Source organism: Balaenoptera borealis (genome assembly GCF_965194805.1).
Source record: "Balaenoptera borealis genome assembly, chromosome: 3".
NCBI lineage: Eukaryota > Metazoa > Chordata > Mammalia > Artiodactyla > Balaenopteridae > Balaenoptera > Balaenoptera borealis.
Window position 1 is genome coordinate 82,854,944 of NC_138866.1, and position 24,080 is coordinate 82,879,023.

General features: G+C 39.2%; 1 protein-coding gene across 9 annotated transcripts in view; it reads right to left on the reverse strand.

The window, feature by feature from the left end:
* The window catches only part of FSIP1 (fibrous sheath interacting protein 1), a 218,989-nt gene that overhangs the window by 128,545 nt on the left and 66,364 nt on the right, over nt 1–24,080 (reverse strand). For 8 of the 9 annotated variants that reach the window (XR_014242519.1, XM_082384980.1, XM_082384979.1 and 5 more), the window contains one exon: nt 1,217–1,357. The exons of the other annotated variant lie outside the window; for it this stretch is intronic. Coding sequence is in view for 7 of the 8 variants with exons in the window: in XM_082384980.1 (XP_082241106.1) it covers nt 1,217–1,357 (141 nt within the window). In the remaining variant the exon portion in view is untranslated. The remainder of the gene's footprint in view (nt 1–1,216; nt 1,358–24,080) is intronic. 9 annotated transcript variants of the gene reach the window in all.

Sequence of the window (24,080 nt, forward strand, 5' to 3'; positions counted from 1 at the left end):
AGAATTCCATTAAATTTCCCATGAAAAGTAAGCAAAAATGAATGATAAAGAGAAGCACCATGCATTTATTCCCTCTAGATCTGTTGCCTGACTCTCATTAGGTAGATCTAGATACCCTTTAGGTCCGAGTCAGTGCTGCTGTCCGTGGCTGGCAAATGGGAAGAGCAATTCAGCTGGACGTGACCATGAGGGGTGAAGAACCTCAGTCAGGAATGATGGACACTTGTAGAGAGCTCTGAGGAGACCAGAATTTAATCAAAAGCACTTACCTGATGCTAACTCTCATGGGGCAGCATATAAAATGGAATAATGAGAGGAGAGAGTGACCAGGTTATAAGCAGCTGGACAGGAGGTGACAATGCTGAGAGAAGGGGGATACAAGTAGGGACAAGAAAGAAAAGCTTTTCAAAGAGTCATAAGGAACAGTGGTAAGATATGGCCACAAATCAGAAGTACTGGTTAAAACTTCATGAGGCCTGAAGATCACGCAAGAGAACAGGATTTAGTAGGAGACAGAAAGTAGGGACTGCACTTATGATAAGACCAGCCCAAGGAGAGAGGATGTAGGGAGAATCACAAGGTCAGCCTCATCATGTTTAATTTTAGGTAAACGCCAAAATTAAACATGTAGCCAAAATCTAGAAACATTCTCTGGGTAGCTGGAAAATCATAATATTATAGAGCATTTCTAATAGGTTCAGAATATCAACCAGCTCACAATTTAGTTGATTTGAGAGTTTTCTCTCATCAGCAATAATACGTCTTTAAATGGCAAGCAATTAAAACATGAAATAGGCTCAAGATGGATTTAGAATGTATTAATATTGAGTAATAATATATTATGAATTATGAACCAAAAATGGGAGTATTTAAGCTTTAAGACCAACATATAAAGATGATTTTATAGAGAATAACTACCAAATTTTTCCACACAAACAAAGAACATATGTCTTTCAGACACAGAATATTAGGCATATGGATGATTATTCTGACTTCAGATCACCTTTCACAGGTTTATTATGTCATATAAATTAATTATAATACTACTTTAAGTTCTATGAGTTCTACTTTTAGCCTTTATTCAAATCTTTACTGACAAGTACCCATGTTAGCTTTCTTGCCTGAGGTAACACATAAAAACAGTCATAAATCAGTCAAAGAAAACTGGAACATTTTTAACGCAATCACTGGTTACTTTAAATAAAAAAAGATTTACCACATTTTCCTTCATCTTTCTTAGCTTTTCATCTATCTCTCTCAACCGATTCTGCTGATCCCGTTGCTCTTTGGTATTCCGAAGTACCTTTTCTCCTGGAGTTACTTCTGTGTTTCTATCATCACCATTAAGGTCAGGTTCCTAATTAAAAACAAAAAAAATTTCATGCACAGGCTGAAACTGTACCATCACACATTGTTTCAGAGCAACTGAGCCCTGAATGTTGGCTTTGCTTCTCAAACAGTATTTCTTCCCTTCAATATTTATAATTCTCTAAACTCTTCCTACTTGAGGGAGGAAAGGTCCAACTATACTAAACAATTAAGGAAATAAACTCAATCACCTGGAAAGCAGGAAGTTAGAGTGAAAAGAGCAGTGGCCAGGAAGCAGGGACCTCGGCTCTGATCCCTGCTCTGTGCTTATCAGCTTGGAATCTTGGGCAAATCAGTTTTTCTGGACTTCAAGTTCATCATACATAAATTAAAAAAAAAAATGTCCATCTATGTTATGAGAGGCAGCTATGTAACAGTGAAAAGAGAAATGAGCTTGGCAAAGTCAGGAGTTTTGAACCCTGGCTCTACCTGGTTCCTGACTGAGATGGCCTTAGGGGAATCAATGAACCTCTCTGAACTTCAGTTTCATCATCTGCAAAATGATAATAATAATATCTAGCCCAAAAGTCATCACAGTACATTGCAGGCATGCAGCAAATCTTAGTACCTAACAAATATGAGGGACTCCCCTGGTGGCGCAGTGGTTAAGAATCCGCCTGCCAATGCAGGGCACACAGGTTCGAGCCCTGGTCTGGGAAGGTCTCACATGCCGTGGAGCAACTAAGCCCGTGAGCCACAACTACTGAGCCTACGTGCCACAACTACTGAAGCCCGCACGCCTAGAGCCTGTGCTCCACAACAAGAGAAGCCACCGCAATGAGAAGCCCGCGCACCACAACGAAGAGTAGCCCCCGCTCGCTGCAACTAGAGAAAGCCTGCATGCAGCAACGGAGACCCAACGCAGCCAAATTAATTAATTAATTTAAAAAAAACAAACAAATATGAGCTGAATATGTCCTTTGAAAAGAATAAGCACTATATAAGGAAAGCATCTCATTATTATCAGCAATATTTGAATTGACAAAACCATATCCTCCCAAAGTTAGTATCATTTCTAGGTGATTTAAATGGGTATTTCTTGACAGTAAGCTGGCCCTGTATCTATAACTAAACTTCCTACATTTCCTCCACAGATTTCCTACTCTGTGTTGCCATGAGGTAACTGGTATAAATGACATTTTTAAGTTGCTTAAGCAGAATCCTCCCACATTCTCATTCCTTACATAGAGTTGATCAAGAATAGTCACCGTTTCACTTTTAATACCTCTTTAATCAAGGCCTTTCTCTCTTTCTCACTGCTTCATCATTCACTTCAACTAGTAGTTTTCAAACTCCAGTGGGCTTCAGTCTCACACACAGAGTCTGTGAAAATATTCAAAGGCCCAGCCTCCACCCTGGAGACTCTGACTCAATAGATAAGGACTGAGGACTGACCACCTGAACCACAGCTGCTCGAAAATTTGAGAACAATCAACTTAAAGTGCAAAGTTCTCACCCCTTCCCGGCCCTTCAGGCTCATCTCCCATTCCTTGGGTCTCTGATCCAAAGCCTCGGCAATATTCACCACTGCTAGTTCTCCAACCTCTGTGCCCCCTCCTTCCAACTCCTCATAGAGACTCCTACTCTTTTTGAGCTCAGCACAAACACGTTTTCACTATAAAATATTCCTTGACATACCCAGGAAGGGCAATTATTCTGCAGTCATGCCGCATGTTCCCTCACTGCACTTACCACACTGTCACGGCCCAGACATGGACCCGGACTGGTCCCACCCTGTATCCCAACACAAACTACAATCCTGAAGCTGGATAAGCACTGGCCAGTAGACTGTAATTTTGGTTCTCAGTGATCACACCAATGAAATTATATTGTATAAAATTCTACTGAGGAGACTATTAAAAGAGTATCTCAGTTTCAAGAAGTGACTCTTTTACATCTTATTTTCCCCAAAAGGGGACTCACTTCTGGTAGCTCTCAATCTCTAGAAGCATCCAGAGGGTGAATTATGATTGGCAATATCTTTAAGAAGGAAACCTAATGTTAGGGAGGAGTTTGGAAGAGATGGTATCAAGGTCTCCTTGCAGCTCTAAGCATCCAGTATTTTATGGCCCACTTTGAAGTAGGATACACATTATCTCAGTCTGTTTGAGCTGCTATTACAGAATACCACAGACTGGGTGGCTTATAAACAACAGACATGTATTTCTGACAGTTCTGAAGGCTTGGAAGTCCAAGATCAAGGTTCAGGCTGATTCTGTATCTAGTGAAGGCCTGCTTCCTAGTTCCTAAATGGCCATCTTCTGGCTGTGTCCTCACATAATGAAAAGGACAAAGAAGCTCTTTGGGTCTCTTTTATAAGGGCATTTAACCCATTTACGAGGGCACCATCCCCATGACCAAATTACTCCCAAAGACCTCCCCTCCAAACACAATCACACTGGGGATTAGATTCCAATATATGAATTTGGTAAGCACACATTCAGTCTATGGAATATAGTGACCTGAAAAACACTCAAATTGTATTTCATTTTTAAATAGCAATCTTTTTTTTAAGAAAAGAACATTTTAAATAATCCACAACTATGTTTTTTTAAATTGTTGGCTAGGCAAAAAAAAGAAAAACAGAAAGAAAAAATTTGTAAACCAGACTTCATCAATATTTTTAAATTTTACTTATCCAAAGCCACCACTAAGAAAATAGAAAAGCCACAGACAGAGAGAAAAATATAACACACAAATCTGACACAGGACTTGTATCCAGTATATACAAGGAACTCACACAGTTCACTTAGTTCACTAAGAGTCAATAATATTTAAAAATCCAGTTCTAAAATGACTTGAACAGATATGTTATAAAAGAAGATAACATAAGTGATAAATAAGCACATGAAAAAGTCCTCAACATCAAGTCATCAGGGAAATGCAAACTAAAATCCCAATGAGGTATCACTAGCCGCTAGAATGACCCACATGAAAATGTTTGTTAAAACTAAACGTTGGAGAAGTATGGAACCAGCAAACTCTCACACGTTGTTGGTGTCAGTATACAATGGCACAACCACTTTGGAAAACTGTTTGACAGTTTCTTAAAAAGTTAAATGTTTGTTCATGTAGCTCAATATCAAAAAAAACAAACAACCCAATCCAAAAATGGGCAGAAGACTTAAATAGACATTTCTCCAAAGAAGATATACAGATGGCCAACAAACACATGAAAGGATGCTCAACATCACTAATCATTAGAGAAATGCAAATCAAAACTACAACGAGGGGCTTCCCTGGTGGCGCAGTGGTTGAGAATCCTCCTGCCAGTGCAGGGGACACGGGTTCGAGCCCTGGTCTGGGAAGATCCCACATGCCGCGGAGCAGCTGGGCCCGTGAGCCACAATTACTGAGCCTGCGCGTCTGGAGCCTGTGCTCCGCAACAAGGGAGGCCGCGATAGTGAGAGGCCCGCGCACCGCGATGAAGAGTGGCCCCCGCTTGCCACAACTAGAGAAAGCCCTCGCACAGAAACGAAGACCCAACACAGCCATAAATAAATAAATAAACAAATACTTTAAAAAAAATTTAAAAAAAAAAAACTACAATGAGGTATCACCTCACACCAGTCAGAATGACCATCATCAAAAAATCTACAGGGCTTCCCTGGTGGCGCAGTGGTTGAGAATCCGCCTGCCAATGCAGGGGACACGGGTTCGAGCCCTGGTCTGGGAGGATCCCACATGCCGCGGAGCAGCTAGGCCCGTGATCCACAGTTGCTGAGCCTGCGCGTCTGGAGCCTGTGCTCCGCAACAAGAGAGGCCGCGACGGTGAGAGGCCCGCACACCGCGATGAAGAGTGGCCCCCGCTTGCCACAACTAGAGAAAGCCCTCGCACAGAAACGAAAAACCCAACACAACCATAAATTAATTAATTAATTAATTAATTAAAAAAAAATCTACAGACAATAAATGTTGGAGAGGATGTGGAGAAAAGGGAACCCTCTTGCACTGTTGGTGGGAATGTAAATTGATACAGCCACTATAGAGAACAGCATGGAAGTTCTTTAAAAAACTAAAACTAGAACTACCATACAACCCAGCGATCCCACTACTGGGCATATATCCTGAGAAAACCATAACTCAAAAAGAGTCATGTACCACAGTGTTCACTGCAGCACTATTTACAATAGCCAGGACATGGAAGCAACCGAAGTGTCCATTGACAGATGAATGGATAAAGAAGATGTGGCACATACATGCAATGGAATATTACTCAGCCATAAAATAGGAACAAAATTGAGTTATTTGTAGTGAGGTGGATGGACCTAGAGTCTGTCATACAGAGTGAAGTAAGACAGAAAGAGAAAAACAAATACCATATGCTAACACATATATATGGAATCTAAAAAAAAAAAAAAATGGTTCTGAAGAACCTAGGGGCAGGACAAGAATAAAGACGCAGATGTACAGAATGGACTTGAGGACATGGGGAGTGGGAAGGGTAAGCTGGGACGAAGTGAGGGAGTGGCATGGCCGTATGTACACTACCAAATGTAAATTAGATAGCTAGTGGGAAGCAGCCGCATAGCACAGGGAGATCAGCTAAGTGCTCTGTGACCACCTAGAGGGTGGGATAGGGAGGGAGACGCAAGAGGGAGGGGATATGGGGATATACGTATACGTATAGCTGATTCACTTTGTTATACAGCAGAAACTAACACAACATTGTAAAGCAATTATACTCCAATAAAGATGTTAAAAAAAAAAAAAAAAAACACCAGCCAAAGCCTTCATGTTCCTGGCTGTCAATGTTTCCTATTCATTTCATTGTCTTAGTCTTAATAAAAAGAAATAAAAATGAAAAAAAAAAAGTTAAATGCTTGTCTATCCTATGACTCAGCAGTTCCACTCCTGTGAATCTATCCAAGAGAAATGAAAATGTACGACTCAAACTTTGTATATGAATGTTCAGAACAGCTTCATGCACAGAGCCAAATGCCCACCGAGACAAGAATGATAAACTGTCATGAATATCTGATGCAAGCTGGGACAATTACTCTTTCTCCTTGACCTCTGCCTTGTGGTTAGGTTTAGTCAATGAGAGGGGAGGAGTGTTAGGAGATTGGAGCGCAGGAAGAAGAAGAGTTTGGGGTATCTTCCCCTTCCCCTCACTGCTCTGGCATTATGGTTTGGGCAGCAATGTATCCCTGAGGTGCCCATTAAGGGGATTTTTCTTAGATTCAACTGAATATTCATGTTCAAAGGCAAACAGAGGCCACACTTGGAGCCAGTCTACTCAGAAGCATGTAAGACAGGAAACACAGCAGAGCAGTGTCAGGTATCCCTCTTCAATGGCAGTTTTTGCTGCAGTCCATGTCATAACTGTATAGGTACAAGGGGCAAGGAAGCTACCCTGAAAGATTCTTCTACCACAGCTCCAGCTCTCCCTAAGCTCCAATACACTTTTTCTTCTCCCTACCCACTGTTGCTAGTCCTAAGTGTCCCAATATCTCTTACTGGCTCCTTTAAATCTGTAAATAGTTCCTTCATCTCATTATCTTCAAAATCCAAGTTGGGTGTTTTTTCTGTTCCTTGCCCACAACTCCAACTGGTATACTGTGTATGTATGTGTGTATGTTCATGCACCTGTAGAGAAACAGACTGGAAAGAAATTTAACCTGATGGTAAAAACCTTGATGATTTTATCTTATTTTTCTTAGATGTTTTGGTATTTCCTGAATTTCTACAGTAAACATGTAATGATTTCATAAGCATAGAAGGTCATTTCTTATATTTAAGAAAACAAAAAATTATTCTACCAAGGCTATTTTCATTCTGCTTTGACAATGTGACTCTCTGTACCCAAAAGATACTGGCCTAAAGGTTAGATTTTAGCCCCAGTTCTGCTGGTATAAGCAGCTGGGTACTTTTGAGCAAGTCACTTTTTCTTTCTGGGTCTCAATTTCTTCTAAGAAAATTACTGTCAACTCTGAAAGCTTATGAGTCTGCAATTCTCCACAATTAAATCCAAGGATATATAACGTCTTTCCTCAATCTCAGTCTCTGATAGCATAACCATATAGTACAAATATTTGAAGGACAGCGTGTGATGAAAACAGAGGCCAAGAGGGAGCAAGAAAAGGCAATCCCTGGTTCTGGCAAAGATTGCTCATTGGTACATTCGAGAAGCTCCATGGTGCCAGGAGAGGTTCTATTGTCACGTCAAAGTGCCAATCAGTACCATCTGTTTTCCTGATCAGCAGAAGAATCTTGATTTCCTCTCGTAGGAAGTTCTGAGCAGATTCTCTGACCATCCATATTGTTTATATATTTCTGAGTCATACAGAAATGCTTTTATTCAGTTAAAGTAAAATTCAGTTCAGTAAAAGCTCTCCATGATATGCACAGAATATCTAAGGAGCGACGAGAAGAGAACAGACCTTGGGGTCAAGAGGTATTTGTTGATTTGACTAATTGATTGCCAAGGGATTCTAAGTTCATCCTTAAAAAAATATCTGTGGTGTTGACTGAGCCAACAGGTGTCTTTGAAGCTAAGTAAACTCATTTCTAAAAGCCAAATACAGAGGAAATTACTCATGCTTCCATAAGTTATCTGATATGAAAATAAGGCATGAGTTAAGGGCCAGAAAAACACAAAGCTGCCTAAATAAAGCCAGCGTGCCCTGTGTTTTCAAGCTAATGGTATACTTTTCCATAGGCTACTGCTATTTCCTGTCATCAGATGGATCATTTGCCTGGCAGTACTAAAAGTAAAGAAAAAAAATCTTTCAGCCAGGTTGTTTTTATCATTTTGAAGTACTTCCATGAAATGAAAGAAACCTTGACTACACAGGAGGCTTAACATAGAAAAACCAAGAAATATAAACAAAAACTTCAAAGTAATCTGTAAAACATAGGTGGCAAGAAGAATTCCCCAGATTTAGTTGGGAACGTTTGCCAGGTTAGCATCAGAGGCAAGGACGTCTGAAGTAACTTCCTGTCTGTTCCTCAACTCAGAAATCCATGCTCTTGTGGCATACTTCTATAGTTTTTTGAAATGAACAGATGGTCAATAAGATTTCTGTGCTTGTGACTAGCATACATAAAAGAGGCCTCAGTTCCTGCCCTTGACCAGCATAGTAAGTAATCTGAGGTCAAGTGAACAGAATGGCAGTTATTGGAACTCTACAAACCCCTGCACTCAATAGTAAAACATCTGTCAAGATTACATGTCAAACCATGTTTTATATTTCCTCAAGTTTAGCTAACGTTGAAACAAGAGACCAAAACACAGTTAATTGTTGGTTGGTATTCTCTTGGCAAGAAAAGAGATAAATACACCTACAATTTTCCTCAAATGTTTGTTAATTTTTGTTGGTCTTACCAAATAGTATACAACTGAATCAATATTTTAAGAACAAGAAAATACACCAAGTGAGAAGGATTTTTATAGTCAATTAAACTAGTTGACTTAACAAAGAAATGCCTCATGACGATAAGAGCCATTTCTGAAGACTCTCTCCCAACCAGGAAAACAACATCTAATGATGAACTGGAATTCTAGATTTAGTAAGACTGATTGCATGAAAGATGAATAAATTACACTTCTTTATAAGAGCCAAACTGAATAGAATGTATTATTGAATCCAGTTGCTAAGGATTTAAGAAACTGAGTGCTTACATAACTCCTATATCTTGGATATTTCTGGCGAAAGCTAACACAGCTGCAAATAAGAAATACGGTAACTAAATTATAGAACATCACTCAATTTTACGGTGGAATTTACAATACATGGAAAGAACTACCTGATTCGTTGGAGGGTTAGGGGATGGATACAGAAAGGTATGCACAGTTAAACCACAGATCCTAAGAAAAAAATTGCTTCAATTAGTTCTCTTTCGCTAAGATGAAATGAAAATAAAAAGCAGATGTAAAACTGCAACCACATGACATTACTCACATTACAGCAATAGCAGTAACACGCCATTCTTTCTTCTGAATGTGACCACATGCTTTGCTTTACGCTAAAGAAATCAGATATATAAAAGCCAAATGCTGCTTTTGAAACATCGCTATGAAGTTAAGAGCGAGGGCACCTCATAAGAACATTGTAATCAGCAAGCTCATAAGGAAAAGACTTCTTATCTGCCGCTTTCACAACAACCAATACTTCCTTAATCTGAGTCACCTCTCTGGAGTCCCTCAAATTATTCTGACTCAGGTACGTTTATCATCCCAGGCTTATGTGCCTACTAGTTTATCATCTTAGAGTTGCCATAGTCAGGTAAGTCAGAAAGCCTGCACATTTCCACTTGTTTGGGAAACTATTTTCTTGACCAAAATTTTAAAACTTCCAAAGGAATATTTAAAATATCACTCCTTCATTATATAACCTTTCCTTTCTCTGTGCTCCCCCAGCATATGTTTTCTGTACTTCTCATAAAATCAGTTCCCATATTGTGGTACTTCTGGTTTCCTGGTATGGTCGGTCATGGCACAAGCTGGTCTATGTTTACATCCTATCCTCCAGTATCCCATGAGCTGCTTTCAGGTCAGAGGTGAAGCCACATATTAATCTGGATACTCGACATCAACCACCACACCATCTCTTGTGAAATAAGCAGGCACTCAAAGATATTCTGATGACCTGTGCAGGGGCTGGGCAACTTACATAAATGCATGAAGTAGGCCCATGTATTGTAGGCAATACAATATGGTGTGAAGGATGGCATAGCAAGCTGGAGAATTTGTGCTCCAAAGAAAGCAGCAGTTGCTACTTAGCTCAATCCTGTAGTTTGCCAAGCAAGGCTTCAAGCCTAATTTGCCAGATGTTCTAATTTTTCAAAAGAAACTAGAAATTTGGATTTTTATATGAGTTCACCCAATTTTTAAATGTTTGCTAAAAAAAAAATTGTAAACCCTAAGTGGTCTAAAGGAACCCTACCTGTGAACCCAATTTGCCCTGCAGACCACCAGTTTTCAACCTCATGCTGGGTGATGGCAGCCTTCTCAGGGCCTCTGACCCCCTCTGCCTCACTCACTGGTTTCTCTTCCTCCTCCTATCCCTCACTTGTAGAAATGAACTTTCTTGATATTCCCTCTGGATGTGCTTTCTCTCTCTCCTCTGAATCAGCACAGCACTTTGCACATAGCCTTCTTCTGTTCTTACCTATAACGTCTTGTACCACAGTTATCTATGTGTATTCTGTGTCTCTCATAAAGAAATAAGTTCCTTAAGTCACTTATTATAATAACATCTTGGGTTGAGTTTTGAGTCAGATACCATGCTAAGTACTTTACACATATTAACTCATCTACACTTTAAAAGAACACTAAAGAATAATATTATCATTACTGTTTTACAGATGCGGCAACTGGGGTTTAGAGTGCTTCTAATTAATGCCTAAGTCCTCAGAGCCAATAAGTGGAAGGGTCAGAACCTGAAGCGAGGCTGTCTGACTCCACAGTTCTATATGTGCCTGACTCGTCGTTATTTTTTTTTTTTAACATCTTTATTGGAGTATAATTGCTTTACAATGGTGTGCTAGTTTCTGCTTTGAACAAAGTGAATCAGTTACACATATACACATATCCCCATATCTCCTCCCTCTTGCGTCTCCCTCCCACCCTCCCTATCCACCCCTCTAGGTGATCACAAAGCACTGAGCTGATCTCCCTGTGCTATGTGGCTGCTTCCCACTAGCTATCTATTTTACATTTCGTACTGTATATATGGCCATGCCACTCTCTCAATTCGTCCCAGCTTACCCTTCCCACTCCCCGTGTCCTCAAGTTCATTCTCTACATCTGTGTCTTTATTCCTGTCCTGCCCCTAGGTTCTTCAGAACCATTTTCTTTTTTTTAGGTTCCATATATATGTATTAGCATATGGTATTTGTTTTTCTCTTTGACTTACTTCATTCTGTATGATAGACTCTAGGTCCATCCACCTCACTACAAATAACTCAATTTCATTTCTTTTTATGGCTCAGTAATATTCCATTGCATATATGTGCCACATCTTCTTTATCCATTCATCTGTTGATGGACACTTAGGTTGCTACCATGTCCTGCCTATTGTAAACAGAGCTGCAATGAACATTGTGGTACATGACTCTTTTTGAATTATGGTATTCTCCGGGTATATGCCCCATAGTGGGATTGCTGGGTCATATGGTAGTTCTATTTTTAGTTTTTTAAGGAACCTCCATACTGTTCTCCATAGTGGCTGTATCAATTTATATTACCACCAACAGTGCAAGAGGGTTCCCTTTTCTCCACACCCTCTCCAGCATTTATTGTTTGTAGATTTTTTGATGATGGCCATTCTGACTGGTGAGAGGTGATACCGCATTGTAGTTTTGATTTGCATTTCTCTAATGATTAGTGATGTTGAGCATCCTTTCATATGTTTGTTGGCAATCTGTATATCTTCTTTGGAGAAATGTCTATTTAGGTCTTCTGCCCGTTTTTGGATTGGGTTGTTTGTTTTTTTGATATTGAGCTGCATGAGCTGCTTGTAAATTTTGGACATTAATCCTTTGTCAGTTGCTTCATTTGCAAATATTTTCTCCCATTCTGAGGGTTGTCTTATCGCCTTGTTTATGGTTTCCTTTGCTGTGCAAAAGCTTTTAAGTTTCATTAGGTTTCATTTGTTTATTTTTGTTTTTATTTCCATTTCTCTAGGAGATGGGTCAAAAAGGATCTTCCTGTGATTTATGTCATACAGTGTTCTGCCTATGTTTTCCTCTAAGAGTTTGATAGTGTCTGGCCTTACATTTAGGTCCTTAATCCACTTTGAGGTTATTTTTGTGTACAGGGTTAGGGAGTGTTCTAATTTCATTCTTTTACATGTAGCTGTCCAGCTTTCCCAGCACCACTTATTGAAGAGGCTGTCTTTTCTCCATTGTATATTCTTGCCTCCTTTATCAAAGATAAGGTGACCATATGTGTGTGGGTTTATCTCTGGGCTTTCTATCCTGTTCCATTGATCTACATTTCTGTATCTGTGCCAGTACCATACTGTGTTGATTACTGTAGCTTTGTAGTATAGTGTGAAGTCCGGGAGCTTGATTCCTCCAGCTCCGTTTTTCTTTCTCAAGAGTGCTTTGGCTATTCGGGATCTTTTGTGTTTCCATACAACTTGTGAAATTTTTTGTTTTAGTTCTGTGAAAGATGCCATTGGTAGTTTGATAGGGATTGCACTGAATCTATAGATTGCTTTGGGTAGTCATTTTCACAATGTTGATTCTTCCAATCCAAGAACATGGTATATCTCTCCATCTGCTTGTATCATCTTTAATTTCTTTCATCAGTGTATTATAGTTTTTTGCATACAGGTCTTTTGTCTCCTTAGATAGGTTTATTCCTTGGTATTTTATTCTTTATGTTGCAGTGGTAAATGGGAGTGTTTCCTTAATTTCTCTTTCAAATTTTTCATCATTAGTGTATAGGAATGCAAGAGATTTCTGTGCATTAATTTTGTATCCTGCTACTTTACCAAATTCACTGATTAGCTCTAGTAATTTTCTGGTAGCATCTTTAGGATTCTCTATGTATAGTATCATGTCATCTGCAAATAGTGACAGTTTTACTTCTTCTTTTCCAATTTGGATTCCTTTTATTTCTTTTTATTCTCTGATTGCTGTGGCTAAAACTTCCAAAGCTATGTTGAATAACAGCGGCAAGAGTGGGCAACCTTGTCTTGTTCCTGATCTTTGAGGAAATGGTTTCAGTTTTTCACCATTGAGAATGATGCTGGCTGTGGGTTTGTCATATATGGCCTTTATTACGTTGAGTTAAGTTCCCTCTATGCCTACTTTCTGGGGAGTTTTTATCATAAATGGGTGTTGAATTTTGTCAAAAGCTTTTTCTGCATCTATTGAGATGATCATATGGTTTTTCTCTTTCAATTTGTTAATATGGTGTATCACATTGATTGATTTGCGTATATTGAAGAATCCTTGCATTCCTGGGATAAACCCCACTTGATCATGGTGTATGATCCTTTAAATGTGCTGTTGGATTCTGTTTGCTAGTATTTTGTTGAGGATTTTTGCATCTACGTTCATCAGTGGTATTGGCGTCTGTAGTTTTCTTTCTTGGGACATCTTTGTCTGGTGTTGGTATCAGGGTGATGGTGGCCTCGTAGAATGAGGTTGGGAGTGTTCCTCCCTCTGCTATATTTTGGAAGAGTTTGAGAAGGATAGGTGTTAGCTCTTCTCTAAATGTTTGATAGAATTCGCCTGTGAAGCCACTGACTCGTCTTTAAATGCCCTACAATTCCCTGCATGCAGTGAGCACTTGATTAATATTTGTGGAATTGACTGCTGAAAAACAGAAATTTATATTCCATTTAAAAAACATTCTTTCTAAGGGAGCATGGAGCAAAGCTACTGGTGAGTTAATGGTTTGCAGAAAGGTTAAAAATAAAAATAACATGACTATGCATTATGAATATTTGTGGTTCAGCAACAGACTGGAGGCCATTTGTCAACTGAATAGATATGCAGGGTTTATCCGAGATACTTTCAGTGTATTATTCAAAAAGAATTCCAATCCAAAAATAATATCGGGGGATAGCTTCAAGATGGCAGAGGAGTAAGACGTGGAGATCACGTTCCTCCCCAAAAATACATCTACATGTGGAACAGTTCCTACAGAACACCTACTGAATGCTGGCAGAAGACCTCTGACTTGCCAAAAGGCAAGAAACTCCCCACGTACCTGGGTAGGGCAAAAGAAAGAAGAAAAAACAGAGACAAAAGAATAGGGATGGGACCTGCACCTCTGGGAAGGAGCTGTTAAGGAGGAAAAGTTTTCACACACTAGGAAGCCCCTTCACTGTCAGAGACGGGGGGTGGTGGGGGAGAAGCCTTGGAGCCATGGAGGAGAGTGCAGCAACAGGGGTGCAGAGGGCAAACTGGAGAGATTCCCACACAGAGGATTGCTGCTGACCAGCACTCACCAGCCTAAGAGGCTTGTCTGCTCACCCGCTGGGGCAGGCGGCAGCTGGGAGCTGAGGCTCGGGCTTCAGATGTCAGACCCCAGGGAGAGGACTGGGGTTGGCTGCGTGAATACAGCCTGAAGGGGGCTAGTGCACCACAGCTAGCTGGGAGGGAGTCCGGGAAAATGTCTGGAACTGCCTAAGAGGCAAGAGACCATTGTTTCAGGGTGCACGAGGAGAGGGGATTGAGAGCACCGCCTAAACAAGCTCTGAGACTGGCGTGAGCCGCAGCTATCAGCAAGGACGACAGAGACAGGCATGAGCCGCTAAGGCTGCTGCTGCAGCCACCAAGAAGCCTGTGTGCAAGCACAGGTCACTATGCACACCTCCCTGTCCCGGGAGCCTGTGCAGCCCGCCACTGCCAGAGTCCCGTGACCCAGGGACAACTTCCCCAGGAGAACACACGGTACGCCTCAGGCTGTTGCAACGTCATGCTGGCCTCTGCTGCCGCAGGCTCACACCGCATTCGATACCCCTCCCTCCCCCCATGCCTGAGTGAGCCAGAGCCCCCTAATCAGCTGCTACTTTAACCCCGTCCTGTCTGGGCAGGGAACAGATGCCCTCAGGTGACCTACATGCACAGGCGGGGCCAAATCCAAAGCTGGATCCCAGGAGCTGGGCGAACAAAGAAGAGAAAGGGAAATCTCTCCCAGCAGCCTCAGGGGCAGCGGATTAAATCTCCACAATCAAACTGATGTGCCCTGCTTCTGTGGAATACCTGAAGAGACAACAAATCATCCCAAAACTGAGGTGGTGGACTTTGGGGGCAACTGTAGACTTGGGGTTGGCTTTCTGCATCTAATTTGTTTCTGGTTTTATGTTTATCTTAGTTTAGTATTTACAGCTTACTATCACTGGTACATTAGTTTATTGATTTGGCTGCTCTCTTCCTTTTTTTTTTAATATATATATTTTTTTCCTTTTTCTCCTTCTGTGAGTATGTATCTGTAGGCTTCTTTGTGTGATTTTGTCTGTATAGCTTTGTCTTTACCATTTGTCCTAAGGTTCTGTCTGTCCGGTTTTTTTGTTTGTTTGTTTGTTTTACTATAATTTTTAGCACTTGTAATCATTGGTGGATTTGTTTCTTGGTTTGGTGGCTCTCTCTTCCTTTTTTTTTTTAATTACTTTTTTATTTTTTATTTTTAATAATTTTTTTGTTTTTTATTTTAATAACTTTATTTTATTTTTTTATCTTTCTTTCTTTCTTTTGCTACCTTTTCTTCTGAGCCGTGCGGCTGACAGAGTCTGGTGCTCCAGCCGGGTGTCAGGCCTGAGCTTCTGAGGTGGGAGAGCCAAGTTCAGGACATTGGTCCACCAGAGACCTCCCAGTCCCACATAATATCAAAAGGCAAAAGCTTTCTCAGAGATCTCCATCTCAATGCTAAGACCCAGCTCCACTCAACGACCAGCAAGCTACAGTGCTGGACGCCCTATGTCAAACAACTAGCAAGACAGGAACACAACCCCACCCATTAGCAGAGAGTCTGCCTAAAATCATACTAAGTTCACAGACACCTCAAAACACACCACGAGACACGGTCCTGCCCACCAGAAAAACAAGATCCAGTCTCATCCACCAGAACACAGGCACGAGTACCCTCCACCAGGAAGCCCACACAACCCAATGAACCAACCTTACCCACTGGGCGCAGACACCAAAAACAACGGGAACTACAAACCTGAAGGCTGCAAAAAGGAGACCCCAAACACAGTAAGTTAAGCAAAATGAGAAGACAGAGAAATACACGGTAGATGACGGAGCAAGGTAAAAACCCACCAGACCAAACAAATGAAGAGGAAATAGGCAGTCTACCTGAAAAAGAATTCACAGTAATGATAGTAAACATGATCCAAAATCTTGGAAACAGAAAGGAGAAAATACAAGAAATGTTTAACAAGGACCTAGAAGAACTAAAGAGCAAACAAACAATGATGAACAACACAATAAATGAAATTAAAAATTCTCTAGAAGGAATCAATAGCAGAATAACTGAGGCATAAGAACGGATAAGTGACCTGGAAGACAAAATAGTGGAAATAACTACCACAGAGCAGAATAAAGAAAAAAGAATGAAAAGAATTGAGGGCAGTCTTAGACACCTCTGGGACAACATTAAACGCACCGACATTCGAATTATAGGGGTCCCAGAAGAAGAGAAAAAGAAAGGGACTGAGAAAATGTTTGAAGAGATTATAGTTGAAAACTTCACTATTATGGGAAAGGAAATAGTCAATCAAGTCCAGGAAGCACAGAGAGTCCCATACAGGATAAATCCAAGGAGAAACACACCAAGACACATATTATCAAACTATCAAAAATGAAATACAAACTATCAAACTATCAAAATCAAACTATCAAAAAATTAAATACAAAGAAAAAATATTAAAAGCAGCAAGGGAAAACTATCAAAAATTAAACTATCAAAAATTAAATACAAAGTATCAAAAACCAAACTATCAAAAATTAAATAAAAAGAAAAAATATTAAAAGCAGCAAGGGAAAAACAACAAATAACATACAAAGGAATCCACATAAGGTTAACAGTTGATGTTTCAGCAGTAACTCTGCAACCAGAAGGGAGTGGCAGGACATATTTAAAGTGACGAAAGAGAAAAACCTACAGCCAAGATTACTCTATCCAGCAAAGATCTCAATCAGATTTGACAGAGAAATTAAAACCTTTAGAGACAAGCAAAAGCTAAGAGAATTCAGCACCACCAAACCAGCTTTACAACAAATGCCAAAGGAACTTCTCTCTAGGCAGGAAACACAAGAGAAAGAAAAGACCTACGATAACAAACCCAAAACAATTACGAAAATGGTAACAGGAACATACATATCGATAACTACCTTAAATGTAACTGGATTAAATGCTCCAACCAATAGACACAGACTGGCTGAATGGATACAAAAACAAGACCCGTATATATGCTCTTTACAAGAGACCCATTTCAGACCTAGGGACACATACAGACTGAAAGTGAGGGGATGGAAAAAGATATTCCATGCAAATGGAAATCAAAAGAAAGCTGGAGTAGCAATTCTCATATCAGACAAAATAGACTTTAAAACAAAGACAATTACAAGAGACAAAGAAGGACACTACATAATGATCAAGGGATCAAATCAAGAAGATATAACAATTGTAAATACTTATGCACCCAACATAGGAGTACCTCAATACATAAGGCAAATACTAACAGCCATAAAAGGGGAAATCGACAGTAACACAATCATGGTAGGGGACTTTAACACCCCACTTTCACCAATGGACAGATCATCCAAAATGAAAATAAATAAGGAAACACAAGCTTTAAATGATACATTAAACAAGATGGACTTAATTGATATTTACAGGACATTCCATCCAAAAACAACAGAATACACTTTCTTCTCAAGTGCTCATGGAACATTAGCCAGGATAGATCATATCTTGGGTCACAAGTCAAGCCTTGGTAAATTTAAGAAAATTGAAATCGTATCAAGTATCTTTTCTGACCACAATGCTATGCGAGTAGATATCAATTACAGAAAAAAAATCTGTAAAAAATACAAACACATGGAGGATAAACAATACACTACTTAATAACCAAGAGATCACTGAAGAAATCAAAGAGGAAATCAAAAGATACCTAGAAACAAATGACAATGAAAACACGATGACCCAAAACCTATGGGATTCAGCAAAAGCAGTTCTAAGGGGGAAGATTATAGCAATACAATCCTCCCTCAAGAAACAAGAAACATCTCAAATAAACAACCTAACCTTGTACCTAAAGCAATTAGAGAAAGAAGAACAAAAAAACCCCAAAGTTAGCAGAAGGAAAGAAATCATAAAGATCAGATCAGAAATAAATGAAAAAGAAATGAAGGAAACAATAGCAAAGATCAATAAAACTAAAAGCTGGTTCTTTGAGAAGATAAACAAAATTGATAAACCATTAGCCAGACTCATCAAGAAAAAAAGGGAGAAGACCCAAATCAACAGAATTAGAAATGAAAAAGGGGAAGTAACAACTGACACTGCAGAAATACAAAGGATCATGAGAGATTACTACAAGCAACTCTGTGCCAATAAAATGGACAACCTGGAAGAAATGGACAAATTCTTAGAAATGCACAACCTTCTGAGACTGAACCAGGAAGAAATAGAAATTATGAATAAACCAATCACAAGCACTGAAATTGAAACTGTGATTCAAAATCTTCCAACAAAGAAAATCCCAGTACCAGATGGCTTCACAGGAGAATTCTATCAAACATTTAGAGAAGAGCTAACACCTATCCTTCTCAAACTCTTCCAAAATACAGCAGAAGGAGGAACACTCCCAAACTCATTCTACGAGGCCACCATCACCCTGATACCAAAACTAGACAAAGATGTCACAAAAAAAGAAAACTACAGACCAATACCACTGATGAACATAGATGCAAAAATCCTCAACAAAATACTAGCAAACAGAATCTAACAGCACATTAAAAGAATCATACACCATGATCAAGTGGGGTTTATCCCAGGAATGCAAGGATTCTTCAATATACGCAAATCAATCAATCTGATACATCATATTAACAAATTTAAGGAGAAAAACCATACGATCATTTCAATAGATGCAGAGAAAGCTTTTGACAAAATTCAACACCCATTTATGATAAAAACCCTCCAGAAAGTAGGCATAGAGGGAACTTACCTCAACATAATAAAGGCCATATATGACATACCCACAGCCAACATCGTCCTCAATGGTGAAAAACTGAAACCATTTCCACTAAGATCGGGAACAAGACAAGGTTACCCACTGTCACCACTAATATTCAACCTAGTTTTGGAAGTTTTAGCCACAGCAATCAGAGAAGAACAAGAAATAACAGGAATCCAAATCGAAAAAGAAGAAGTAAAACTGTCACTGTTTGCAGATGACATGATACTATACATACAGAATCCTAAAGATGCTACCAGAAAACTACTAGAGCTAATCAATGAATTTGGTAAAGTAGCAGGATACAAAATTAATGCACAGAAATCTCTTGCATTCCTATACACTAATGATGAAAAATCCGAAAGTGATTTTTCAGATCACTTCTGAAACCATTTCTTGCAATAGTTTCAAAAACCTGAAACCATTGCAACAAAAAAGAATAAAATACCTAGGAATAAACTTACCTAAGGAGACAAAAGACCTGTATGCAGAAAATTATAAGACACTGATGAAAGAGAGATGATACAAATAGATGGAGAGATATACCATGTTCTTGGATTGGAAGAATCAACATTGTGAAAATGACTCTACTACCCAAAGCAATCTACAGATTCAATGCAATCCCTATCAAACTACCAATGGCATTTTCCACAGAACTAGAACAAAAAATTTCACAATTTGTATGGAAACACAGAAGACCCCGAATAGCCAAAGCAATCTTGAGAAAGAAAAACGGAGCTGGAGGAATCAGGCTCCCAGACTTCAGACTGTACTACAAAGCTACAGTAATCAAGAGAGTATGGTACTGGCACAAAAACAGACACACACATATGGTCACCTTATCTTTGATAAAGGAGGCAAGAATATACAATGGAGAAAAGACAGCCTCTTCAATAAGTGGTTCTGGGAAAGCTGGACAGCTACATGTAAAAGAATGAAATTAGAACACTCCCTAACACCATACACAAAAGTAAACTCAAAATGGATTAAAGACCTAAATGTAAGGCCAGACACTATCAAACTCTTAGAGGAAAACTCAGGCAGAACACTCTATGACATAAATCACAGCAAGATCCTTTTAGACCCACCTCCTAGAGAAATGGAAATAAAAACAAAAATAAACAAATAAAACCTAATGAAACTTAAAAGGTTTCGCACAGCAAAGGAAACCATAAACAAGGCGATAAGACAACCCTCAGAATGGGAGGAAATATTTGCAAATGAAACAACTGACAAAGGATTAATGTCCAAAATTTACAAGCAGCTCATGCAGCTCAATATCAAAAAAACAAACAACTCAATCCAAAAACAGGCAGAAGACCTAAATAGACATTTCTCCAAAGAAGATATACAGATTGCCAACAAACATATGAAAGGATGCTCAACATCACTAATCATTAGAGAAATGCCAATCAAAACTACAATGAGGTATCACCTCACACTGGTCACAATGGCCATCATCAAAAAATTTACAAACAATTAATCCTGACAAAAAGAATAAAATATCTAGGAATAAACCTACCTAAGGAGACAAAAGACCTGTATGCAGAAAATTATAGGACACTGATGAAAGAAATTAAAGAGGATACAAATAGATGGAGAGATATACCATGTTCTTGGATTGGAAGAATCAACATTGTGAAAATGACTCTACTACCCAAAGCAATCTACAGATTCAATGCAATCCCTATCAAACTACCACTGGCATTTTTCACAGAACTAGAACAAAAAATTTCACAATTTGTATGGAAACACAAAAGACCCTGAATAGCCAAAGCAATCTTGAGAACAAAAAATGGAGCTGGAGGAATCAGGCTCCTTGACTTCAGACTATATTACAAAGCTACAGTAATCAAGACAGTTTGGTATTGGCACAAAAACAGAAATATAGATCAATGGAACAGGATAGAAAGCCCAGAGATAAACCCACGCACATATGGTCACCTTATCTTTGATAAAGGAGGCAAGCATATACAGTAGAGAAAAGACAGCCTCTTCAATAAGTGGTGCTGGAAAAATTGGACAGGTACATGTAAAAGTATGAAATTAGAACACTCCCTGACACCATACACAAAAATAAACTCAAAATGGATTAAAGACCTAAGTGTAAGGGCAGACACTATCAAACTCTTAGAGGAAAACATAGGCAGAACACTCTATGACATAAATCGCAGCAAGATCCTTTTTGACCCAGCTCCTAGAGAAATGGAAATAAAAACACAAATAAACAAATGGGACCTAATGAAACTTAAAAGCTTTTGCACAGCAAAGGAAACCATAAACAAGATGAAAAGACAACCCTCAGAATGGGAGAAAATATATGCCAATGAAGAAACTGACAAAAGATTAATCTCCAAAATATACAAGCAGCTCAGTATCAAAAAACCAAACAACCCAATCCAAAAATGGGCAGAAGACCTAAATAGACATTTCTCCAAAGAAGATATACAGATTGCCAACAAACACATGAAAGGATGCTCAACATCACTAATCATTAGAGAAATGCAAATCAAAACTACAATGAGTTATCACCTCACACTGGTCAGAATGGCCATCATCAAAAAGTCTACAAACAATAAATGCTGGAGAGGGTGTGGAGGAAAGGGAACCCTCTTGCACTGTTGGTGGGAATGTAAATTGATACAGCCACTATGGAGAACAGTACGGAGGTTCCCTTAAAAACTAAAAATAGAACTACCATACGACCCAGCAATCCCACTACTGGGCATATACCCTGAGAAAACCATGATTCAAAAAGAGTCATGTACCACAATGTTCACTGCCGCTCTATTTACAATAGCCAGTACATGGAACCAACCTAAGTGTTCATCGACAGATGAATGGATAAAGAAGATGTGGCACATATATACAATGGAATATTACTCGGCCATATAAAGAAATGAAATTGAGTATTTGTAGTGAGGTGGGTGGATCTAGAGTCTGTCATACAGAGTGAAGTAAGTCAGAAAGAGAAAAACAAATACCGTATGCTAACAGAAATATATGGAATCAAAAAAAAAATGGTTCTGAAGAACCTAGGGGCAGGACAGGAATATAGACGCAGATGTACAGAATGTACTTGAGGACACGGGAAGGGGGAAGGGTAAGCTGGGACGAAGTGAGAGAGTGGCATGGACATATATACACTACCAAATGTAAAATAGATAGCTAGTGGGAAGCAGCCACATAGCACAGGGAGAGCAGCTCGGTGCTTTGTGTCCACCTAGGGAGGGTGGGAGGGAGATGCAAGAGGGAGGAGATATGGGAATATATGTTTATGTATAGCTGATTCACTTTGTTATACAGCAGAAACTAACACACCATTGTAAAGCAATTATACTCCAATAAAGGTGTTAAAAAATAATAATAATAATATCCACAAAATAATTTGCCATGTTTTCATTTTTGGCTTGAAAATTCAATGTGCAATGCTGGTTTTAGTTAGAAATGAGGAAATGCCAACAGGAAATTGAATGAAACCTCAAAATATACTCTTTTTTGCATACAAGAAGCACTAATTATTTCTTTTCAACAACTATGATGTTACATTTCTGTTTCTGCAGCCAGTGGGAGTCCCAAAATGCAGTTTTCTCTTTTCTCTAAATATACTGTTTCACACAAAAATATATAATATCAGTATGTAACAACTAAGTAATGTACTGGTTTTCCCTTTTATTATTTTTTAAATATTTTATTTAAACCATAAATGTGAACTCTGAAAATGTGACGTAGATGACAATGACCACAGTCATACTTTATCTGAAGTCCTAATGGCTAGACAAATCTCTAAATTCTCAGTCTCTCTTTCAGGAATAACATTTGATGGTCATGAAAAAGACATTTTCTATCTTTAGGACCATTATCCAGCTTTGAGATCTCAGCGACCCTTGATATCTAACAACAATAACAACAACAACAACAAAAATCAGCTGTAACACAAAAAGAACAAAGAATATCCCTGAACAATTTTACTCCCCCATCCTGGCTTCCTCCTTTTGGGAAGTGGCACCCAATAACATAAATAAACTAGCAGCATACCTGTTGATGTGTCAAAGTCCTGGGGTATATTTGGGTAGGGACAGAAATTCCAATTCTCTGTCTTCCAAGAACTCTGATCCCAATCCAGAAAACAGTGGTTCCCACTACCACCATATTGCTGTGTAAAGGGCTCAGAGGCAGCTGTGCCTGGCCCTTAGGAACATAATTTAAGGAAGCTGCGATGGCTCCGTAAGGTTCCATCACGACCAAACTTTCTTTGGAACATCTTAACACTGCTCCTTTCCCCTGAAGTACCTTCAACTGACCCAAAGCCAGATCCCTAATCTTCAATTGACAGGTTGGAGAAAAGACTGACTATAAAGCAGAATTATTACCTATAGACTACTGATATTATTTAAATCTTCTTAAAAACCAGGAAAATCACATGCATCTAATATTGTACAGAAAATGATTTGGTGATATGTTTACAAAACTGGTAGGGGGTTAGTGGAATAACAAAAGACCAGCCATTTTCTCTTCAGGCAAAAACTACCACCCAACCCCAAACTAGATCCCACGAAGTACTGAAATATAAGGGGGAGAAAGGAATTTTACTGCTCCCAAGCTGTAGTTACCCTTCCGTTTTTCTTCACCCTCTGTTAGCTTTGTAAAAGAATATTTGAGGGAACTGTCAAGAAAGGAAACATACTCATTTCAAAGTTCTCACAGGAGACAAGTTATCAACAGAGTGAGCTTCACTGTTTGCTGGTAAATCAAAGGAGCTAGAAGAATGTACCAGAGTAAGGGACAGGTGACTGCCATTGCTAACACCTAGAACCAAAGGAACAAAGAGAAGTAAAGCTCTCAAAGGACTAAGCAGTGCTGTATCTACTCTCTTCCCTCTCCTCTCTCCTGATCATGATCAAGAATTAGCTTATACCATAAAGATATAACAATATTAAAATAAATATTTCACCCTGTCTCAGCAAATTACCAACTGAAAAAGAAATGAATAGAAAGTGGACATTGGCACTGTTGTAGAAATCACTATCACTGCAGTTGCAGTCACGGAAAAGGCAATTG